Raw genomic sequence first — 20,549 nt, forward strand, 5'->3', positions numbered from 1 at the left:
CACATTTGTGTTTTCTGCTGCAGCAGATTTAAATGCAGTCCACATAACACTGTAGTTCTGAAAGCAGTCTATATGTGCTCTGAATGTTTATGTCTAATAAAAAGTTATGAAAACCTTAAAAGTTGAAGCGGATCCTCATTTGAAAAACTCATGGGCAAAGTTTCAGGTCATGAGGTAAACGTATGCTGTAGTTATCCTAGGATAAGTCTGAAGAGTGTTCTAAACGGCTCAGGATCGTTCCCCGTTATGAAACCGGGAATTTTATTTTTTTTAAGATTTATTTTTAGGCTTTTTTTGCCTTTAGTGGAGAGACAGGGCAGTGGATAGAGTCAGAAGTCAGGGAGAAAGAGAGTAGGGAATGACATGCGGGAAAGGAGCCACAGGTCGGATTTGAACCCGGGCCGCCCGCTTGAAAGACCACAGCCTCCATATATGGGGCGCGCTCTGCATAGGCCAGTGAAGCCGTTTTCATTGGATTCATAGAGTGTTCTCCCTGCGCTGAAGAGCTGCGCCCTCCACTGGCAGCGCTGCAGCGTTCTGTCCTGCAAGGCTTCCAGAGAGCTGGCCAATCAGAAGAAAGATAGGGGCCTTAAAGAGACAGCAGCTGAAAAAAGGCATTTCAGGCATATACTGAAATAAGAGTTAATGCCATGAATTTGTAAAAAAAAAAAAACAATCATAATAATCAAACAATTAGACAGCCTTCCAGAAGTTTTGGTTACTGGGAGTGTTCAGGAGGTTAGCCATGACATTAGAGAATGGCAGATGATACTTTAGATCAATTCTTCATTTGATGTATTCACAGTTTCATACTGGTGAAAAGAGCATGGAGCCATTTAACTACATGCACCGAGACCACACTGATTGCTCCATATAATTTTCTTAAGAAAGAAGCATGATTAATTAAAGACAGCAGGAAGTCTTGTATGTCTAGACTCTCTGTGTTACTACTTTCTATTCTACAGGAAATCAACAGTAATTGGTTTTAAACCTCGATTGAGTAATTGAAGGTGGTTAAGCAAATGACAAAAGCAAGAAGCAGCTGAATAGCAGCTGGGGGATTTATGTATTTGAAATAATCAAACTATGTTAATGAAAAAAAGTTGATTCACGCCGCCACTTTATGGTGAAATTATCTCTTTCAAGTTTTCTTCATTGGAAGAGTTTGAGGATGTCAGACAAACTCTGATCGACTCATAGTCCGTTGATTCAAACAAACTGTATGTTTTTAAGGGGTAGTAGTGCTATAAATAGGTTTTTTTTTTTTCAATTTACCTAAATGTATGTGTAGATAAGGTTTTGTGTGTATATGTGTGTGAATGTGTGTAGGTGTGTGAGAAAGCGAGATAACGAGATAGGATGAGGCTGAGTGAGAGAGAGAGATGTCACTTATGTCCTGTTGTCATCACTGGTGGTCTGTTACGGATTACTGCACTCATCACCACAGCCACCACACACTCACTGTATGAAGACCACTCAACACACACACACATTTCATTTCTATTGGGCTCTGATAACCATGTCTCCCTCTCCTCTCTGTGTCACAGTACCCCCTCAGATCGTAGTTCGGCCGAGAGACCAGATCACAGCTCCAGGTCGCACCGTGACCTTCCTCTGTGGAACCAAAGGAAACCCCCCGCCCGCCGTCTTCTGGCAGAGAGAAGGCAGCCAGGTAAGAGAGAGAGCCCCCCTGTGACATGTTTTAAAGTCAGCTCTGATCTCCCACTGCACAGAGGATGACAGTCATCTCTGCCCTCCGAGGCATCCATCACAGTTTCATGGTCAATTTGTGTCTGACAGTCGCTGTTTCTTTTGGAAAGTGAGTGGCAGGTGGGGCTGGTGGTTAAGGGGGGCTCCCACTGGTCACAGAAACTCTCTGTACTGTCACAAAGATACAGTTAGAATAGTGAAGTAATGGGGAATGAGGTAGGGTTACAAATAGAGGTTTTTACAACTTGAGTTGATGTCTGTCTTTGGTGATCTGAGTCTGACAACCAGTGGGTAGCCTTACTGTCTGAACACACCCCAAAGTGTCCTGAGGACTGCTTGAGATCTGACAGCTCAGAACACACACGGAGAGGGTCTGGCAGTCCAGATTGATCCAGACTGGTTTGGAGGTGTAAACGCTCATGTGTCCTTGGCAGCATTAAGGAACCACCCCCTTAACTGGAAGAGCACTGCTGCATCCAACTGGGTGTACCCACTATGCATTAATCTTTTCAAAGGCATGTTTGGCAGAGAAGTGACTTATTGATCTCAGTTACTTCATTGAGACACATTGCTAATGAAAGGTGTAAACGCCCATCATAAAAGCACTTGTCCACTTGTTATGAGATGACCCAGGATGGATGTTAATGCAAGGTGTAAACATCCTCATAGACCACATCACTGGAGTAAACTGTGTAAATCCAAGCATGCTGCATAGTGGATCAACTTTGGTCATGTTTCTCCTCACTGCAGTTAAATCATTATTCTGGTATTTCATCCTGGGAATTTTTTTTTTTAACTGATTTTGATTTTCTTACCGTTAATTAAAAAAAAAGAAGAAAAAAAAAAGGTTTGGGATTGTTCCTGCCAGCAGTGAAGAAACGATCTCTAATGGCTGCAGTGAAATCAGTCTGAGCCTGTCAGAAACAAGAGAGAGTTAAAGTAAGGAGGAGACGTTTTTGTTGCTGTTTTGTAAGTGATTTGAGACAATTTCACATTTTTAATTATTAAATAATGACATATTAATAGCAATGATATAAGAGCTGATTTTATGCTAAGCTAGTTTCTTTACATGCCACTTTTGCTTTAAGGAGAGCCTCCATCCCTCATTTCTGTCATTTTCTTTACTGTCATATTTTTCTGTTACTGCTGTAGTTCAGTAGTACACACACACACACACACACACACACACACACACACACACACACACACACACACACACACACACACACACACACACACACACACACACACACACACACAGCTACACAATCATGCACACTTCATTTCCCCCATCATCCACACAGGTTATTATCCTCAAAGCGTGAGTCTGCTCAGGCCTACGTGTCTTCAGAAGTGTGTTTTTGTCAGTGTGGGTTTTGTGTGTGAGAAAACGGCGAGCGCATGATAAGCACGGCAGCCTGTTGGAATGCACTGAAAGGCCTGATGAGAGTGCGTGGGTGCCGGTAGCATGGCTCCCAGGTACAGATTAGAGGGGGAAGAGTGAGGGTGGGAAAAAAAAAAAAAAAAAGAGGCCTGGAGAAGTTGTGTGGGAGAAGGAGAACAAGGGCAGAGGAGGGAGATAAAGAGGAGAGAGCATGGAGGAGAGGAAGAATACGGGTAGCATGTTGTGAGTAGTGGCTTCCTTTGTGTGAATAACCTCCAGGAAAGAAACGTATCTCATACTCTGGGAAAATAGAGAAGATCGGGGATAACGGTGAGGAAAAGCACTTTGGTGAAATTGTATCAGAAAGTGAAGAATTAGAACCATTTTGCTTTCAAGCTACAGGTGAAACTGTATCATTGTAAAAGGGTCATACATCACAGAGGTAATGTTAGTGAAGGTCTCATGGATAATGGTGTCCTACAGGACAATTTCAGCTCTTCATTCCTGTGGTTAGGAATCACAGCTCTACTTGACATATGATAATAGCGGATGGTTTGCAGAATGTATCCAGATAAGAGAAGTGATTGTACACTGCAATGAGGGAAGATTTGTGTGATTGTAGCATGACATGTAATTCCTACATCAGCTAAAGGACACACAAGGGTTCGAAAATACAACCAGGTCGGGGTGCCGGTAGCCTAGTGGTTAATGCGCGCCCCACGTGCGGAGGCTATAGTTCCCCAAGCCTGCAGCCTGGGTTTGAATCTGACCTGTGGCTCCTTTACCGCATGTCATTCAACACTCTCTCTACCATGTTTCTGACTACTTGTACGAAGGCATAAACGCCCCAAAAAATAAACCATTTAAGAAAATGACACTCCACTTAGCCTGTTTGCTTAAATGAAGAAGGTTTTGATATCAGTTGGCCTTGAGACACAGGAGACAGGTGCACAGGTGCTAAAATGAAAAGCTGACAGTTGGTGCCCATTAAGGAAAACCTGCACACTTACTCAATGTCACAAAAAGTTGAAGATTTGTTAGATAATTGTACAGTAATACTTTGTCTTTGTATTTACTTGGCATATTGTCTGTGGATGGTATTAAATGTTTTATTGGGGAATTTATTTTTATTTCACTTGGCATTTTGCATGTTTGACCTTCCTGCCATCAACCCCTTAAAAAACACCTCATACAGACCAGTGTGTAAAATCATAGTGAGGCAACTTTTTGTTGCCCTGAGTAAGTGTACAGGAAGTGTGATTTTTTTTTAAATTGCCCTGTACCCACTGACTGTCCTGTGAGTATAATGCCTGATGGAGCTAACAGGTCATCAAACTGGGCAAAGGGCAACCAAGTAGATGGAACAGTGAGCCGTAGTAATCCAGACTCAAGTCCTGAAGGAGGTGGTGAAATGGATGGAGCTGCTTTTGCATCTGTAGGAACTTCTTTATTTTGCAGGCTGTGTTAAACTACAGCAACAAATACGTCCAGCAGTCGAGCTACAGACGTTTACCAACAATAACCCAGATCCATTTAAAGCAGGAAGCATTATTTTGACTTTTAAGCTGCAAAAATGTGTTGACCGTTGATTTTATTGGATGCTTTTTTACATGTAAACCACAGTTTGAATTTGTTCATCTCCTCTCCTCTTTGTCCTGATGCTACATGTTGTTATGAGCACATTCAGTTCAAGGACGTTCTCAAACGCACATAGAGACAGAGTGTCAGGACATTTATAACGTTGAACTTAAATCACACACATTGATATTTCCACAGTGGATTGTTCAGTGCTCTCTGGCCCATCCCCTCTTTAGTGTAAATTTAAATAGTTTCAGCTATCAGCCGTCCTCCATTTCTCCTGCCTCTTTATTCTCAAGTGACCTAGAGTATCTTTTTATTCCAGCTGAACATGTGAACAAAAAGCTTTATCCTTGAATATTCAAGAGAGTTTTCAGACTCTTAATAAAGCTGCGAGTGGATCCACTCTTGTCTGCCGTCGACACAACATCCTTTATTATGAAGCCGAGCCGTAGTGGAGAAGTTTTCTTTAAATATCAGCCCTTAAAGTCAAAGCATGGGAGTACATGTCGGTGTGTCTGAAATCATGATTAAAAAAAGTCTAAGCATTGTGATGTTCCTCTTCTGCAGATCCTGCTGTTCCCCATCCAGGAGCCGTCTCAGTCGGGTCGCTTCTCCGTGTCGCTGAGCGGCGAGCTGACCATCTCAGACGTCCAGGTGGAAGACTCGGGCTACTACATCTGTCAGGCCATCAGCGTGGCCGGCAGCATCCTGACCAAAGCCCTGCTGGAGGTGGAGAGTGGTGAGTGTTAAACACGTGCAAAAAACATGATAGCCGGTCAGCTACTTAATAGAGTGACATCATAGCAACGCGACAGAGCGTAGCTCGCTAATTAATAAGACAAAGAAGAAGAAGACAAGATAAGATAATCCTTTATTTATCCCACAACAGGGACATTTACGGTGTTACAGCAGCAAAGAGCAAAAATTGCAAACAAAAAGTGAACACAGTACACATTTTAAATAAAAAAATTATATATATTTTTTTTTTACAAAAAATAGATAGATACCACAATATAGATAAAATAAAAAATTGCATAAAACAGTTAGCAGAGCAACAACAGAGGACGTTATGCAGCCCCTCTGAGGTCTTCAATGGGGCGGGGCTACACACTGATGACAGTGGCAAAAAAACAAAAGAGCCTTGAAATGACTTTCTACCCATATGGATCGGTTATTTTGGTACTAGTTCCAACGATTGACAGTGGAAACTCCATTAACTGCGTACCAAACCGAACTGAACAGGAAATGGAAACAGGGTTTTAGAAATGTGTGAGCAGCAGATCAGCTTCATGACTCCTCTGTCTAAAGAAGAGCTCCAGATAAGAACTCCAAACTACTTTACTCCCAGTTCTGTTTGTTCTGGAGAGGAGCAGATCGCTGTCGATAATCTGGCTCTCGATAAAAACGATTTTTTTATTTTTTGGGGGGTGCTTTATTGACTCAGGTTGTAAAGTTTACAGCTTGCCATGCTGTTGCTCCTGCATTGCTCACTGACCAATGAGCAGCAATTTTGAAAAAAAAAAAAGAAGTTCAGGATTACACAGACTGAATAAAAGTCGGCTCATCTTCTTCTTGACTGAGGATTTGGATTGTCTTTGTTTCTGCAGCAGCCTTTCTCTGATCACATGATCACGTTACAGACACAGTCATCTTTAACTGCAGTATTTATGGGGACTAAAGAAATACGTGACTGCTGGCATATTTTCTGTCTGACATGCTGTTAACACCCAGTGTAAATGTGTCTGACTTTTGCCTCCAGCTGTTATAATTTGGCACATGTTGACACATTATTATTCAAATGTTGTTGGCATTTGTAAAAGGAAAATAGTTCACTTATTAGAACTTTAATCAGTGGAATGGATATCATTAACATTTGCCCCTGTGGGGTTTTATTATCACTTATCACCTAATTTTAATCACTGTTATCATAATTTTTATGTATAAAGAAAAAATAACAACTAATACTTTCCCTTATAAATACTGATAAAAGTAATAGAACACACTCTGCTTCCTGGTTGATTACAATTTTTTTTTGCCTTTATTAGAGAGATAGGACAGTGGATAGAGCCAGAAATCAGGGAGTGAGAGAGAGATAATGAGGAATGATATGCAGAGTGGAGCCACAGGTCGGAATTGAACCCGGGCCGCCCGCTTGGAGGACCACAGCCTCCACACAGGTGGTTAGTGCGAGCGCACTAACCACCAGGCCCTCGGCGCCCCATTATAAAAATATTCTGCTGATTAAACCGCCGCCCTCTCACCCACACACACATGCGCTGATACAAATTAGAAAAATCCTTCAAATCCATCTGAAATTAAAATATTCTCCTCCCCTAACGATGGAACAGCAGGAGTCCAGATCTGATGTAAACCCAGAGGGGATGGTCTGGTGATCGTTTTTTATGCAAATAACCTGCTGCTACATGTGTTCCCCTCGCCACATCCTCCCATTCAAGGAGCAAACAAGGGATTTAGTTCAGCTTTAAATATTTTAACTCCTCACTTGACTTTACATATTTTCAGTGAGCTGATGATGTCACTGAATATTAACGAGGGTTTGCTCTTACTTTGCATGCAGCAGCATGTGTTGTTAGGGCGAAGTGTTCATTTCTGCTCAGTCATTGAAAGGTGAATGCGTTGTGAGAGACCAAGGACGTTCGCTTACAAGGAGTGTTTAGCTCCTTTACATTTCCATTTTATGAATGTGCAGGATTTCATACCACTTCTTCTAAACTCAACACAACTCTGCTAAAAAAGAACACTTTACCCCACGCTGTCTACGTTTTAGATTGCACTTTAATTTGTTGAATATGCACATTAACAGGCGTAAGCTGCAGATGCACATCAAATTGGTATGTTTTTTTATTTGTGTCAAAGCATTCATTCCACGTCCCATTTCCCTGAAGTGAAGCCAAGTGTTGTTGCAGCTGAAGTAAGCCGAGCATACATTATTTATTCTTTTTCCTCTATTTCTCCTGTTCTCTTTATTATGTCCTGGATTTTAAAAAACTGATCTCAGGAAGTCATCTCATCATGTTTAAACTTAAGTGTCTGGCAAGCTCTCAGTATTTTACCAAAGATCCGTCAGTCGTCATTTTTCTTCAACCAGAACATGATTTCTCATTGAGTAGTTAGTGGTGGGCCCTGAGGCCAGACCAGTTGAGAACCACTCGTCTAAATGATACCTGGTTTCTCAAAAGTATAGGGTTTGTTATTTACAAACCCTCAAGTCTTACTAATTTTAAACGTACTATACAGTATGTTGATTATATGTCATAATTTTCACAATAAAATGTCTCAATTAATTAAGAATAGACTAAACCTGTTATATATATTTTTTGTTGAGTAATTACATTTCCTCAAATATTTCCAACAGTTATCAAAGCCAGAGAAATCTGTCATTTTAGAGTTGTAACGGGACGTGTCTTGCTGTGGCGGCCGCCATGACAGACACGACATGTTTGCCGTTGCCGTGGAAACACCGGATGTTACGTCAAATGCTGCTACATAAGGAAGCGGGAACTGCTACTGAAAGCTGATAAAAACGTCATGTAAATTATACTTGGATACATCGTCTGTAAACATAGGATCTTCTTCAGGTCGGTTTCACCCGTTCGTCTTTACTACGGTCAACTCAGAGTTCGTAGCAGAGAGAATCACTCCCATGATTCCCCGCCAGCCTCAAAGTCGTCTGTTGTTATTGTTTTGATTGAGAGCCCCCCTTTCACTCAAGAAACAGTTTACCAGTAATTGAATTAATATTGATGAAAAAGTAAAAAATGTGCAAAATACTGATTTATCTTTGACTATGAAACTTCAGAAAACATGCCGATTTAACATTTACTACAGAAACCCTGCATCTCCCAGAAAGTTAGAAAGTTTTTTGTCTTATAAATAACACTTACAAAGACCTGTGTGTAAGACTGTCATTTTTTTAAGAGATACCATACTGTGCATTTAAACAGTGTATCCATTGAGGTACTACTCCATATTCTGTTAGGTTGTCCTTTACTCTGACAGAAGGCGACTGTAGGAACATATTCCTGTCGGGGAAAAATCTATGTCATCGATTTGCATGTTGAACTGGAGCAGGACCTGAGAGAGGAATCCTTCAGGGAGAACTTGTTCTGTATGGTGACATCCTGGAGGTTTTTACATAAACGCTGAGGATCAAGTGACTGTTTGACTCTTGAAAGACATCGAGGGGGAAGAAAAGTTATGACCTTCTACCTCAATTCACTTCTTTCTCTTTTTGTTGTAGCACCATCAGATCGCGTCCCGCCCATCATCCGCCAGGGACCAGCCAATCACACATTAGCTCCTGGATCCACCACTCAGTTACACTGCCACATCATGGGAAACCCCATTCCCAGCATCCAGTGGGAGAAAGACGGGCAGAGGATTCTGGGAAACGATGGTCGAATCAGCCTGATGGACAACGGCACATTTCAAATCACCAACCTCCAGGTATTTAAAAAAGCAAATCATGTGCTTAATAACCAGTGTCTGTTGAACCCTGACATTGGAGGGGCAGACTACTCGCTCCTCCCCCCCCGACCCCTCCCGCCTTATTCTCCTTCGATGTAGAGCATCATGTGTGAACAGCCAAGTCAGGAAAGATTTCAGAGGCAGCCTGTCCTGACATTTTCTAGAAACTTTCAGAAGTGCATGTTTGGAAAAAGGCATGAAGCAGATATGTGTAAGGCTGCAGAGAGCTGAAATTAGGAGATGGTTATTGTTTATTTGTGGAGAATAGACTTGTTAAAGGAGTCATAATGGATGTTTTCCTGCAGCCCTTAAAATCAAATCCTGCAAAGTACATTTTAATTCCCAGACAGATACAATAAGAAATATTCCTCTCACATTCAGACCTTCAACTTAGTCTAAGTCAGTGTATTTTAATTCCATTGCATCACAGCTGAAAATGAACTCATTAAAATATTTTCATGATCAAAATGCGTCAATATTTGCACATCAAACACCATGCAGGCCACCCTGGATAAAACACTTCATTTTAATTACAGGGAAAGAATGAAGCTCTTAAACGAAGTATATGTTCACGATTGACTCAGACGATTAGATTAGATTTTATGAGTGGAGGAGCGGTTGGGAATGCTGCAGAAACCCGCATCTGTGAGGCGTGAGCACCCTGGTAATGAGCGTGCGAGGCCATTAGCAGTCGTTAGCGGCGTCCTTCTCCGTGCTAATGAAATCCTTTCTGCGCACACTTCCCTCCTGGGTGCGAAAGCAGCACCTGAGGTCACCGCAGCCTCTGAGGGAGCCGAGGAGGCCCCGGCATGAATTGATTGTGGGTTCTCAATGATTAACGATCGCTGAGAGTCGTAATTAAATCCTCGATACATCACTGTGAGTGAGGACTGGATGAAAGAGAGAGAGAGAGGGAGAGATGGAGGAGCAGGAGGCTGAGTGAGAGGAGAGGAGTGGAGAGCAGAGGAGAGGAGATGAGAGGAGGAGGAGATGATAGGAAAGGAGATGATAGGTGTGGAGAGGAGAGGAGAGGAGAGTACAGGAGAGGAGAGGAGATGAGAAGAGAGGATTGAGGGGAAGTATAGTCATGGAGTTGGAGGCCTATAATGTACATCATCTTCTGCGTTTACATCATGCGGGAATAAAAGGAACAGCTGGGAACTCGACGTGTTCATGCTTCAGAGGCCGTTTGAAGCTTTCAAGCAGCACGTTGAAGTTTCTCTGCAGGCTTCGGTATCTTTTGATCAGACTCTGCACAGAGAGCCGACATGCCCTCGGTGATGGTGGTGCGTTTGTTTTACAGCAAACAAAACAACAAATGCTAGTAACTGCTTTTGATCACAGATACGACAGCCACACTTTTTTCTTGCAGATGTTGATCTGTGCGCTTAAGTTTCTGGCCTGTCAGTAATTGGACACTCGAGTCCATCTCTTAAAAAAGGAAACAGGAAAGAGAAACATTGTTGCTGGGTTGACAATTTTTTTCCCAGAGCTGTAATGGTTCTAGAAAACATGACAAAGACATGACAGGTACTCTGGTGGTTCTCTGAGGCTGTACTTAGCATTTTAATGAACAGGTTTTTAATGTTAAGCAGGAAGGAAAAGTAGCACCATGTTCAGCATCTTAATCTAGTGTGTTGGTAGTTAACATAAGAACAGCTGAGACAGATGAAAGTGTAGATTTTGCAGGCATTTGGGGATGTTAGCTGTATTCACACATGCACAAAAACTGATAATGTCCAGACATTTTTACCCTGACTTCACCTGGACTTTTTCCTGCCAGCGCTCTGGTAAAAAAGTCAAGGTGAGCTGATGTGAGTATGCAGCAGGAAATATTCAGGTAAATTCACATGAGCGAGTGAGGGGGGGATGATGTTTACCTCATGGTGAGTGAACAGCGCAATCGTACTACTACTACTACTAAAGCACTTTAAACTGTGACTTTGCACATCTGAGTCCCTAAATAATCAGGCTAAGAAGACTTCTGCTTTACAAGTACATATCATTTTAGGATATAAATATAGAATTAAACGTCATGCCACCCCTGCATACGTCAGTGCCCAAAGTGCGCCCCCCCCCCCCCCCCCAAGTAAAAAGTCTTGACACACCCCTGGTAGAGACAAACCTCTGGTCTTTGCACTGACTTTAAGCAACATCTCTCTTTGCAGAGAACGGGTGCTAAAATACAGTCATAACCACAGGATTTTTATTTTTTATTATTGCCTTGCAGTGGTGAAAATGGGCTTTTTTTGTTTTTTTTTTACTTCTCCCAAACCCGAAACGAGTAATAGCCGTTTATTCCCCTGAGGATGTTACACATAAAATCCTACATATATTTATCCGTAGGTTAAATAAATCTGAAACATCCCTTTTATTGGAGCTTGGCAATGAATGAATTCATCTTCGAGAGAGAGAGAGTAGAACACATTAAACACAAAACATTACTACAGTCTTCCTTTTGCATGACAAGACAGAAAAATGAAATCAGCTTTAAAAGAAAGAGAAACATTTAACCCTGAAATCATCAATCTAAATAAGTCGATCTCATCTGGGCCCCAGGAGGGAGACAGATGGTCTGTTTGTTCCTCAAACCCTTGGCATGGAGGAGATGCCATTACCCTGGGATCTCTGCCAGACACACACACACACACACACACACACACACACACACACACACACACACACACACACACACACACACACACACACACACACACACACACACACACACCCTCACACACCCTCACACACTCTGCTGTCCCTCACCGGTGCCAAGACGTCCTGGACAGACGGGAAGTGTGTATGTGTTTATGTGTGGGTGTGTGTGAGTATGCTAGTGGGGGGTTAAAGAGAGGTCCAGGCTGCCTCTCTGCTAAATGGTTGGTGTGGGTGTTGGATAAAAGTGGTTGTGTGGACGGCAATGTGGAAACAAAAAGCCAGAGGAGAGCGAGGAGGAGTGCGTGGTCAAAAGAAAATACATTACAGGTGAAAGCAGGAAGTCAGGTTCATGTGTTGACTTTAAATCCCAGTGTGCATATGTTAGAGCTTGTAATTACATTTCCCTTCTCCACGCTGTGACATCATTATCAACCTTCTGCTTGCTTGTTTTGTGCAGACAGCTGATACCCAGGCTAACTGGTTGGTTAGCAGGTGGTGGAAAACGAGACAAAGTTCACTTCACTCAGTTTGATTGGCAGATGATTTCTGCAGGGTAGACGTGTATACATAAAGCAAACTGAATAGGACTTTTGGGGTTAGCTACAGACAAAGGACGGACCATTGACTGTAAAAACATCTCACTTTTAAAATGGCATTAGCAAAAAGGAATCATCTTCCAATGACGCTGTGACATTTAAAGCTGTCCTTAGCAACAATGGACGACATTAGCCCCTTTAGATATGGGAAATGCTGACTCAACATAACTATCTTTTTTAATGTAGAAAGTAGAAAGGTGGAGAGGTGTGCCTAAAACACGTCCACCTTGTCAGTCTGCCCCGGCCACACCCATAATTATGCAAATATATGAATACCATTTAGCCTGAATTCATTCTTTATAATAAGAAATATCTTCAGGCAAAGACATTTTAAAACTATAATATGTGAATAAATATTCTCAGATTCGCTTTTAAAGCCTGGAGCTCTTCCCTCATGTCCTCCAGTCTTCTTCTCCCCTCATCCATTTTTCAGCAATCTGTTTCTCACAGCACTCAGAGCTGCCTGCCTTGATTAATAGTCAGGTGTCCCGGCTGTTTACCCCACCCACCTCCCCCCCTCTGTACTGACTCCCCATCCACAGATCAAACACCACCATCTGGGGACCTGCTCCCCCCCCCCCCCCCCCTTTTAGTCAGAGGCATCATCAGCCGTCCCACAGGTCGGCTGAAGGTCAAGGCCTAAAGAGAGAGAGGAGGGGCAGAGCAGGGAGTTGAATGGGAGGAGAGTCACCTGTCCCTCTGTCCTGCAGGACGCTCTCTGACAAGCCACTTAGTCCTGAGTAATTCCTCTGTCAGTGTTACTGATGAGCCGACCGCAACACAGCCGAGGAAGAATGGCCGAGCCGCTCTCTGATAGGCTCGGCTCTGCACATCCTCTGCATAATGTATGAGGGTTTTTCAATGGGAGTAATGCGTCTGTGCTCACAGAAGAAGAGAATAAGAGAACACTGATTGTGTTTCTTGCAAATTGATGAAGTACAGGGGAGTGAAGCATCTCGCAGAGAAACAGATTAAAAACAAATTAAAAATGTTCCCAAACACTCCCACACACACCTGTACACACACACATACACACACACACACACACACACACACACACACACACACACACACCTGTACACACACACACACACACACCTGTACACACACACACCTGTACACACACACCTGTACACACACACACACACACACACACACACACACACACACCTGTACACACACACACACACACACACACACACACAGTTCCACAGGAGAAGTTTAAAATGAGCAAGCATTCCCAGCCTGTGCAGTTTAAATATAAATACCAGCAGTAAGCCCTTTTTGAACTAACTTGCAATGGAATTAAAAACAAGCTTTCAGTAAGAATAACTTTCTCAATGCAGGGACGTCAGTGTGGCTCAGTGGGTAGTGCTGGTGCACCATGTTCAGAGGCTACAGCCCTCTTCACCCTGGTCACAGGTTCGATTCCTGATCCTGACGCTGTGTGGTGCATGTCAACCCCAACACTCTCTCTCCCCATATTTCCTGTTTCCCTATTTCTCTCCTGACGGAAACCCAAAAAATAAACTTTAAAGCATCTGCTCTCCATGCTTCTTTGAATTCCTCATCCCTAGAGGTGGTACGACCTACAGCTGATGTCAGATGTTAAAGAAATGCTTTAGAATTCCTGGTTTTAACATATTAGGAACAACTATTTCTCACAGCCAGTCAGCAACCGCTCGTTAGCTGTAGTTTGCAACTCAACAGAATTAAATTATGTCATCAAGAAACGCTCAACTTTAAAGGCACAGATAGAGTGCAGAGCTCTCCCCTGCAGAAAGAATGAATGTTATCTTCAGGACTATACTCATCCGTCTCTGCAGCTGCCTATGGAGGTCAAGAACAACACAACTGTTGAATGCATTTATGACAGTGGTGTGAAAAGAAAACATTTACAAGGCTCAATACAAACGAACGATACAAAGGCTACACTATGACTTTAAAGTAACATCCTTACAGATCTCATTTTACGTTTCTCTCTAAATCACATATTTGTAGAGAAACAGACTTGTGTAAATCAGTGACAGAAAACTCAAAGTACTTGGTCATTTTCGATTCTCTGATTTTTTGAAATTTTCAAAATCCAAAACAAAAAAAGCCTACCAGAATTTACATTTTCAGACACTTCAAATCCATTATTACCTCTGTACCTTTTCTGAAGATGATTTCCTTTTTAATATAGATGGAAATTCAACCTGATTGATTATTTTTGATGCATCATCATCTGTCCTTTCCTGCCTGGTGATGGTGATCATGTGTTCTACCTTCTCTTGGCGTGGGAGCAGCTGTGGCTCAGTGGTGGAGTCGGTCATCCCTCATGCAGGGGGTTCGATCCCATACCTTCTGCAGTAACATGTCAAAGTGTAACTTGGGCAAGACACTGAATTCGCAAATTGAATGATTATTTAGTACTGATGGTTACTTTACACGAGACTCAATAAGTCCATTTGCCATGTGAGAAAAGCTGTTGTTGAAAATAGGCTAGACTTTCTCTTGATTTGCATATCGGTTAGATTGATGACAGACAAAAACAATCTATGCGTTAAAGACCAATCAGACCCAAAGCACGTCTCGGCTGTGTATATCTTTTGGTGTGTAAATGTATCATGTATTTATCAGGCAGACGTTTCAGTGAAGAAAGCACAAATGAACCTATGAATCAGTGTTCACTGGCTAATGAAGCACTTTGACGACTGAACAATTCTTCACACTGTGCATGTTGTTTCCAAAACTGGAGATGCAGAAGAGGAGATACTCCGTCTATTAAGCTAAATCAACAGAATCACATTCAGAGTCGAGGTGTCTCCACCTCTGTGTCACACTGAGAGATTCCCCCCGTGTGGAGACCCCCAACATCTCCTCTGTTGTAAGCAATTTCACAGCCCGTCTCGCTTTTGGCTCACCTCCCCAAACATTTAACAACCCGCATTCATGCGCGCGCACACACACACACACACACACACACACACACACACACACACACACACACACACACACACACACACACACACACACACACACACACACACACACACACACCTCTTAATTACATCTGCTCATAGCCCGTTCAGCATGCTAAGTAGCTGTTGGGTACAAAGACCCGACTCCTCAGACATTTTAGACTCTAGCTGGTCATTGAAATTCTGTCTTTTGATCCTCTAACTCCCCTCCTCCTCCCCCTCCCTCCTCCTCCTCCCCCCTCCTCCTCCTCCTCTGCGCACAAATCGAGATGAAGAACATAAGAGCCACCAGCTTGACTTCATGTAACTCCACTGAGTATATATCATTTTAGAAATAACTACGATTGACAAAACATCAAAGTAGAAGCCGTTAATTAAAGATGTTATGATGAAGGAATTAAAATGCAAACAGTCATATGCATTTAACAATGATTGATGCCCGATATAGCCGCCATTTACGATGAAAGATTTAAACTCTCTCTCAACTGAACTTTGCTTCAAATATGATGCTGAAATTCAAGCTTACAAAAATCCATGATGTCCTTTCAGGTTTCTTTGTACTTAAGACCTGCATGCCTCTAAAGTCTAACAGTCTAAAACGGTGTATCAAAAATAATCAACATGTAGCTCTAGGGATCATTGTAGCCCTGCAGGGGGTACTTCACTCTTCTTTCTTTTTGTTGAATTATGATTGCCAGACATCCAAAATTCCTTAAAAATGAATCTCTCTCTCTCTGTGATGTTAAACAGTGAAGAGTCACTCGTTCACTCTGTGTGAACATCAGCTCTATGCTCTGCCACATTTTATACACCTGAACTTCTCTCTGCTCTGAATTCTCTGCACAAACACTCGCCTCTAAGTAGTATGACATTTAGTCTCAATCACTGCTAATAAGTGCCTTAACATTGTACCACAGTCTCTCTCTCTCTCTCACACACACACACACACACACACACACACACACACACACACACACACACATGCTCACACACACACTGAACTATTGATACACGTTTTTTCTGTTGCCAGGAAACGGACTCTGGAGTTTACACCTGCGTGGCTTCCAGCTCCAGTGGAGAGACGAGTTGGAGTGGAGTGCTCACCGTTAAAGGTAAATTGTCCGTGTGGTTTTTGAAAACATGCAAATGACAGCTCTGTGAAGTATGAGCATGAAACAACAGACAGCCCTCCTCATAAGAGACGCTTTCATTGAGCTGGAAATAGATGTGTCCAAAAACAGTGATTCTGATTATCGCTCTCCACTTCTGTTCATTTAGACTCAAAGAGGCTGTGTGACACTTTCACTCTTTTAGTTAACAGCCATGACAAACAAAAAGAGATGTAGGTTAGAGTGTGAGCACATTTAAGTGAGAGTGAAACTAAATATGGATGTGAGTTTTCCCTTTCAGTCTAAAAAGTCCATGTTTCTGCTAATACAATCATTTGCTCGATTTAAAACAAATATCTGAGGCTAACTGCTGCAGATTATAAATATAAACTGTAAACAGGAAGTGGATTTAGCCTCTTATGTGCAAATGCATTCTTTCTAATGTCCAGCAGGGGGTGACTCAATAGATTAATCTCAATGATTGGTCATGTCAGTAAACATGACTGTAATAACCTTTTTGTCTTAATCTTTACTTTGAAGTATTCTTCAACACAGCGTGTGTTTTGTAAATTAGGATGTCCATGACGCTGGCAGCACTAACAACCTCATCTTCAGTTTCTCTTGGGTGTTCATTGCTGCTAGGTTAGGAAAGTTGACTTGCACTTTCTCCGATAGTGACTGTTTAGAAACCTCTGCATGCTTAGTATTTGCTTTTATTCAAGGAAATATCACCAAGAAAAAATGAAAACAATGTAAGGGAATCGTGTCCTTGTATTAGCAGCAGCTCTAGACTTAGAAATTGTTCCCTCGAAAAAGAGTCAATTAAGTTTCTCCTCTGCCATTGTTGTTGAAAAAGCTGATATAAGAAGTCCCGCCCCTTCTTGATTTTGCTTGGTCAGCGAGGGAGAAGTGGCATTCAGGAGAGTGACATCGATTCAAAAGTTGAACTACTTTTACCTGAGAGCGACGAAAACACGGAGCACTGAACTGCTTTGGTTTTTTTTATAGAAAATGGGCGCTGCCAGTGCAAAAAGCAGCATTAGTGGACACAGGCCCTGATGGTCACATTTTGAGTTACAGTGACGGTAATCATGTGGTGGCTGTGATTGATAAGTTGCCACTAGAATAGTTGGTATATCCTCTCATTAAATGGTGGTGGTGACATTTTCGCTATAAAAATCTTTTTTTTTTTCTTTTTTTTTTTTTTATTAGGTGCAATAGAGTGACAAACTGGGGACATATAAATAACAAATGAGGCACAAAAAAAACAAACAGACAAGGTCAGGACAATAACTCCAAAACAGTAAAAAAAAAAATAAATAAAATAAAACAAAGACAGCAAACTACTAAGACATCAATAGACACACATCAGACTACAACCAGCAAATACATTACAAAACTATACAAAATACCTAAGAAAGGATACATCCTTTCGCTATGAAAATCTAAGATGGTGAACTCCAGTCTTTACAAGGGGTTGATCTGAAACCCAAATATGGCATCCCGCTTCTTATATTTATCTACTTATATATACAGTATTTGGACCTGAGGTTGTTGTCGTGCAGGCTCTAGTGTCTGTGAGAGCATGAATGTGAAGAAAGAAGTTGTAAAAGAGCAACCTATACTTTCCTATAGCATTATAAATCAAGGTTAAAACATGCTGAGATATAACTGTGTGTTATATGGACTCTGCTGCAGCTCCAGGCACACAGTGTCTTTGAATCAGACAGTGCTTGGTGAGGCTGTGCCCCTTTTATTTCCTCAACAACCCATCAGGCGATTAGTGCGTCAGATATTTGAAGCTGCAGAGATTTCATTAGAGGTGTTTAATGAACGAGGAGTAATGACTTAACAAGCCGCTCTGATGACACGGAGAGTTTGTTATTCCACTGTTAGCGCCGCGATGCTTTGTTAACTTGTAATAGTCGACGTGAAAAAAAAACAAATTGTGATTAGATCCTGTGAGAAGTGAGGAAGTTAGCCTGCAGCGACACTGATGCAAATGTTCAGTCAACATTAACAGGATTACACAGAGGACATTATGAAACGAGGAATGCTAAAGGGGAGATGTTTTAGTTTAATCTGATGTGCTCATATTCTTCTCTCTCTCTCTCTCCTCCATCCTTTCTTCTTCTTTCCCACTTTCCTCTTCACCATGCAGACAGCGCAGACTCGTCGGCAGCTCAGACCACAGAGCCCTTCCAGCTGCCAGGTCCTCCACACAAACCCATCGTCACAGATGTGTCCAAGAACAGCGTCTCTCTGACCTGGCAACCCAACGCACACGAGGGAGGAGCCGCCGTCACCTCCTACATCATCGAGGCCTTCAGGTGAGGTTCACTGAATCTACGTCCCATCAGAAGTGAATGGAATCAACAATCAACAAACTCAGTTTTCCTGGGTTTTTAGAAAACCTTCAAGCTTGTTAAGGACAAATGATGTTTTTAAGCTCTCTGGTAATACGTTCATTACTCCCCGATTTAGCAGGAAATGTCCATTTGGGCTCATGGCTGCACTACTGTTTTAGGGCCATTAATCATGATTTCATGAGCTTACAATTTTCACACTCAAGTTCAACAGTGGCATTTTATTCTCAAAGGGTCATAGGTCAACATCACATTGACATACTATTGTCTGGGGAAAAAAAATAAAAAATCTGCCCTTTTTTTTTTTTTTTACATCTGATTCTTGCTGGCACCATATTCAAGGAACACCTGCAACAAATACTGTCGCAATTTTGTTTCTGTCCAAGAAAATATTTCTTGAAAATAACAAAAGATGATGTCGAGACTGGCGGGGAATCATGGGAGTGGTTCAGTGGTATCTGCTACTCTGACCCCCCACCCTGCGATGAAAACAAACTCGAGTTGACCATAGCGAAGACTACAGGCGAGGAAGAGAATGCATTTACAGACAATGTATCCAAGTATGACTGATATTACATTCCTTACATACAGTGGTCTTTGACGTAACAGTGTTTCCATGGCAACAATAAACTTGTTGTGTGTGTCATTCTACACAACAAGTATATATGAATCTGACTTCACCTCAGGAGAAGTTAAAGTTCCACCTGAGACTACGTCCACCTTGGTTTAATTAAGTTTAAAAAAATCAGATTTATCTGAGCGGGACGGCTGGCTCTGTGGACTGAAGGAGGGCCTCCAGATGAAGATAGGCAGCGTTCAGGGGGAAATGTGTCCTTCCTTTTCAATAAGGACGAGAACACCGGCAGAGTTTAATCAGATCCAGACGTCCACTGTGGCCCCGAGCAGCCGCCGAGCGTTTCCAAGTAACGCAGACTGATTCCCTTCAAAAGCAGCTGGAGGGGACCGCTGGGATGTTTACAATAACTTCGCCCTGCCTGAGGTGCTGAGGTGTGTTTGCTGGAGCACAGAGAGTGGGCTGGTGTGTGTGTATGCAATGTGTTTGAGTGTTTATTTAATGTACAAAGGGAAGACTCTCTTTTCTCCGGGGGGAGTGTGCATTCATTTTCTCTGTTTTTTTGGGCCGCAGCCTCGTGTGTGTGTGTGTGTGTGTGTGTGTGTGTGTGTGTGTGTGTGTGTGTGTGTGTGTGTGTGTGTGTGTGTGTGTGTGTGTGTGTGTGTGTGTGTGTGTGTGTGTGTGTGTGTGTGTGTGTGTGTGTGTGTGTGTGTGTGTGTGTGTGTGTGTGTGTGTGAACTCCCTCTGAGCGTCCCCTGCACAACCTTGAATGCGGCGCTGGCACCGGGCAGTACACACTCAAAAGAGGAGTATTTGTGATGTTCAGTGCTGAAGCTAGTTCAGCATAAACCCCCGCAGTACCCCTTTGGGGAGAATCTAAAAAGTGTCAAACAAATACTTTGGGAGGCCTCTGTGACTGCGGCTCTGCAGAGGGTGACAGTAAATTCACATTGAGGAGGAAGAAGAGGGATCCGAGGTTTGGAGGGGTTGACGCATCTCTGGGAGTGCCACAAGGCTGAAAACATGCCCTGGTTTCCTGACGGCAGCTGTGCCTTTCTCACAAGCCTCATTACATTATTCATGGGGAGAGTAAATTGTCTCATTTGGAGGAGATCTTCTG

General features: G+C 42.4%; 1 protein-coding gene across 5 annotated transcripts in view; it reads left to right on the forward strand.

Moving 5' to 3' along the window:
* Positions 1–20,549, forward strand: part of robo3 (roundabout, axon guidance receptor, homolog 3 (Drosophila)) — a 189,635-nt gene that overhangs the window by 148,543 nt on the left and 20,543 nt on the right. For all 5 annotated transcript variants that reach the window (XM_065962837.1, XM_029276509.2, XM_029276508.2 and 2 more), the window contains 5 exons: positions 1,548–1,672; positions 5,243–5,414; positions 8,937–9,142; positions 16,411–16,492; positions 18,651–18,819. In XM_065962837.1, coding sequence (XP_065818909.1) covers positions 1,548–1,672; positions 5,243–5,414; positions 8,937–9,142; positions 16,411–16,492; positions 18,651–18,819 — 754 coding nt within the window. The remainder of the gene's footprint in view (positions 1–1,547; positions 1,673–5,242; positions 5,415–8,936; positions 9,143–16,410; positions 16,493–18,650; positions 18,820–20,549) is intronic.

The sequence above is a fragment of the Labrus bergylta genome, chromosome 14 (genome assembly GCF_963930695.1).
Source record: "Labrus bergylta chromosome 14, fLabBer1.1, whole genome shotgun sequence".
In the NCBI taxonomy this organism is placed as follows: domain Eukaryota; kingdom Metazoa; phylum Chordata; class Actinopteri; order Labriformes; family Labridae; genus Labrus; species Labrus bergylta.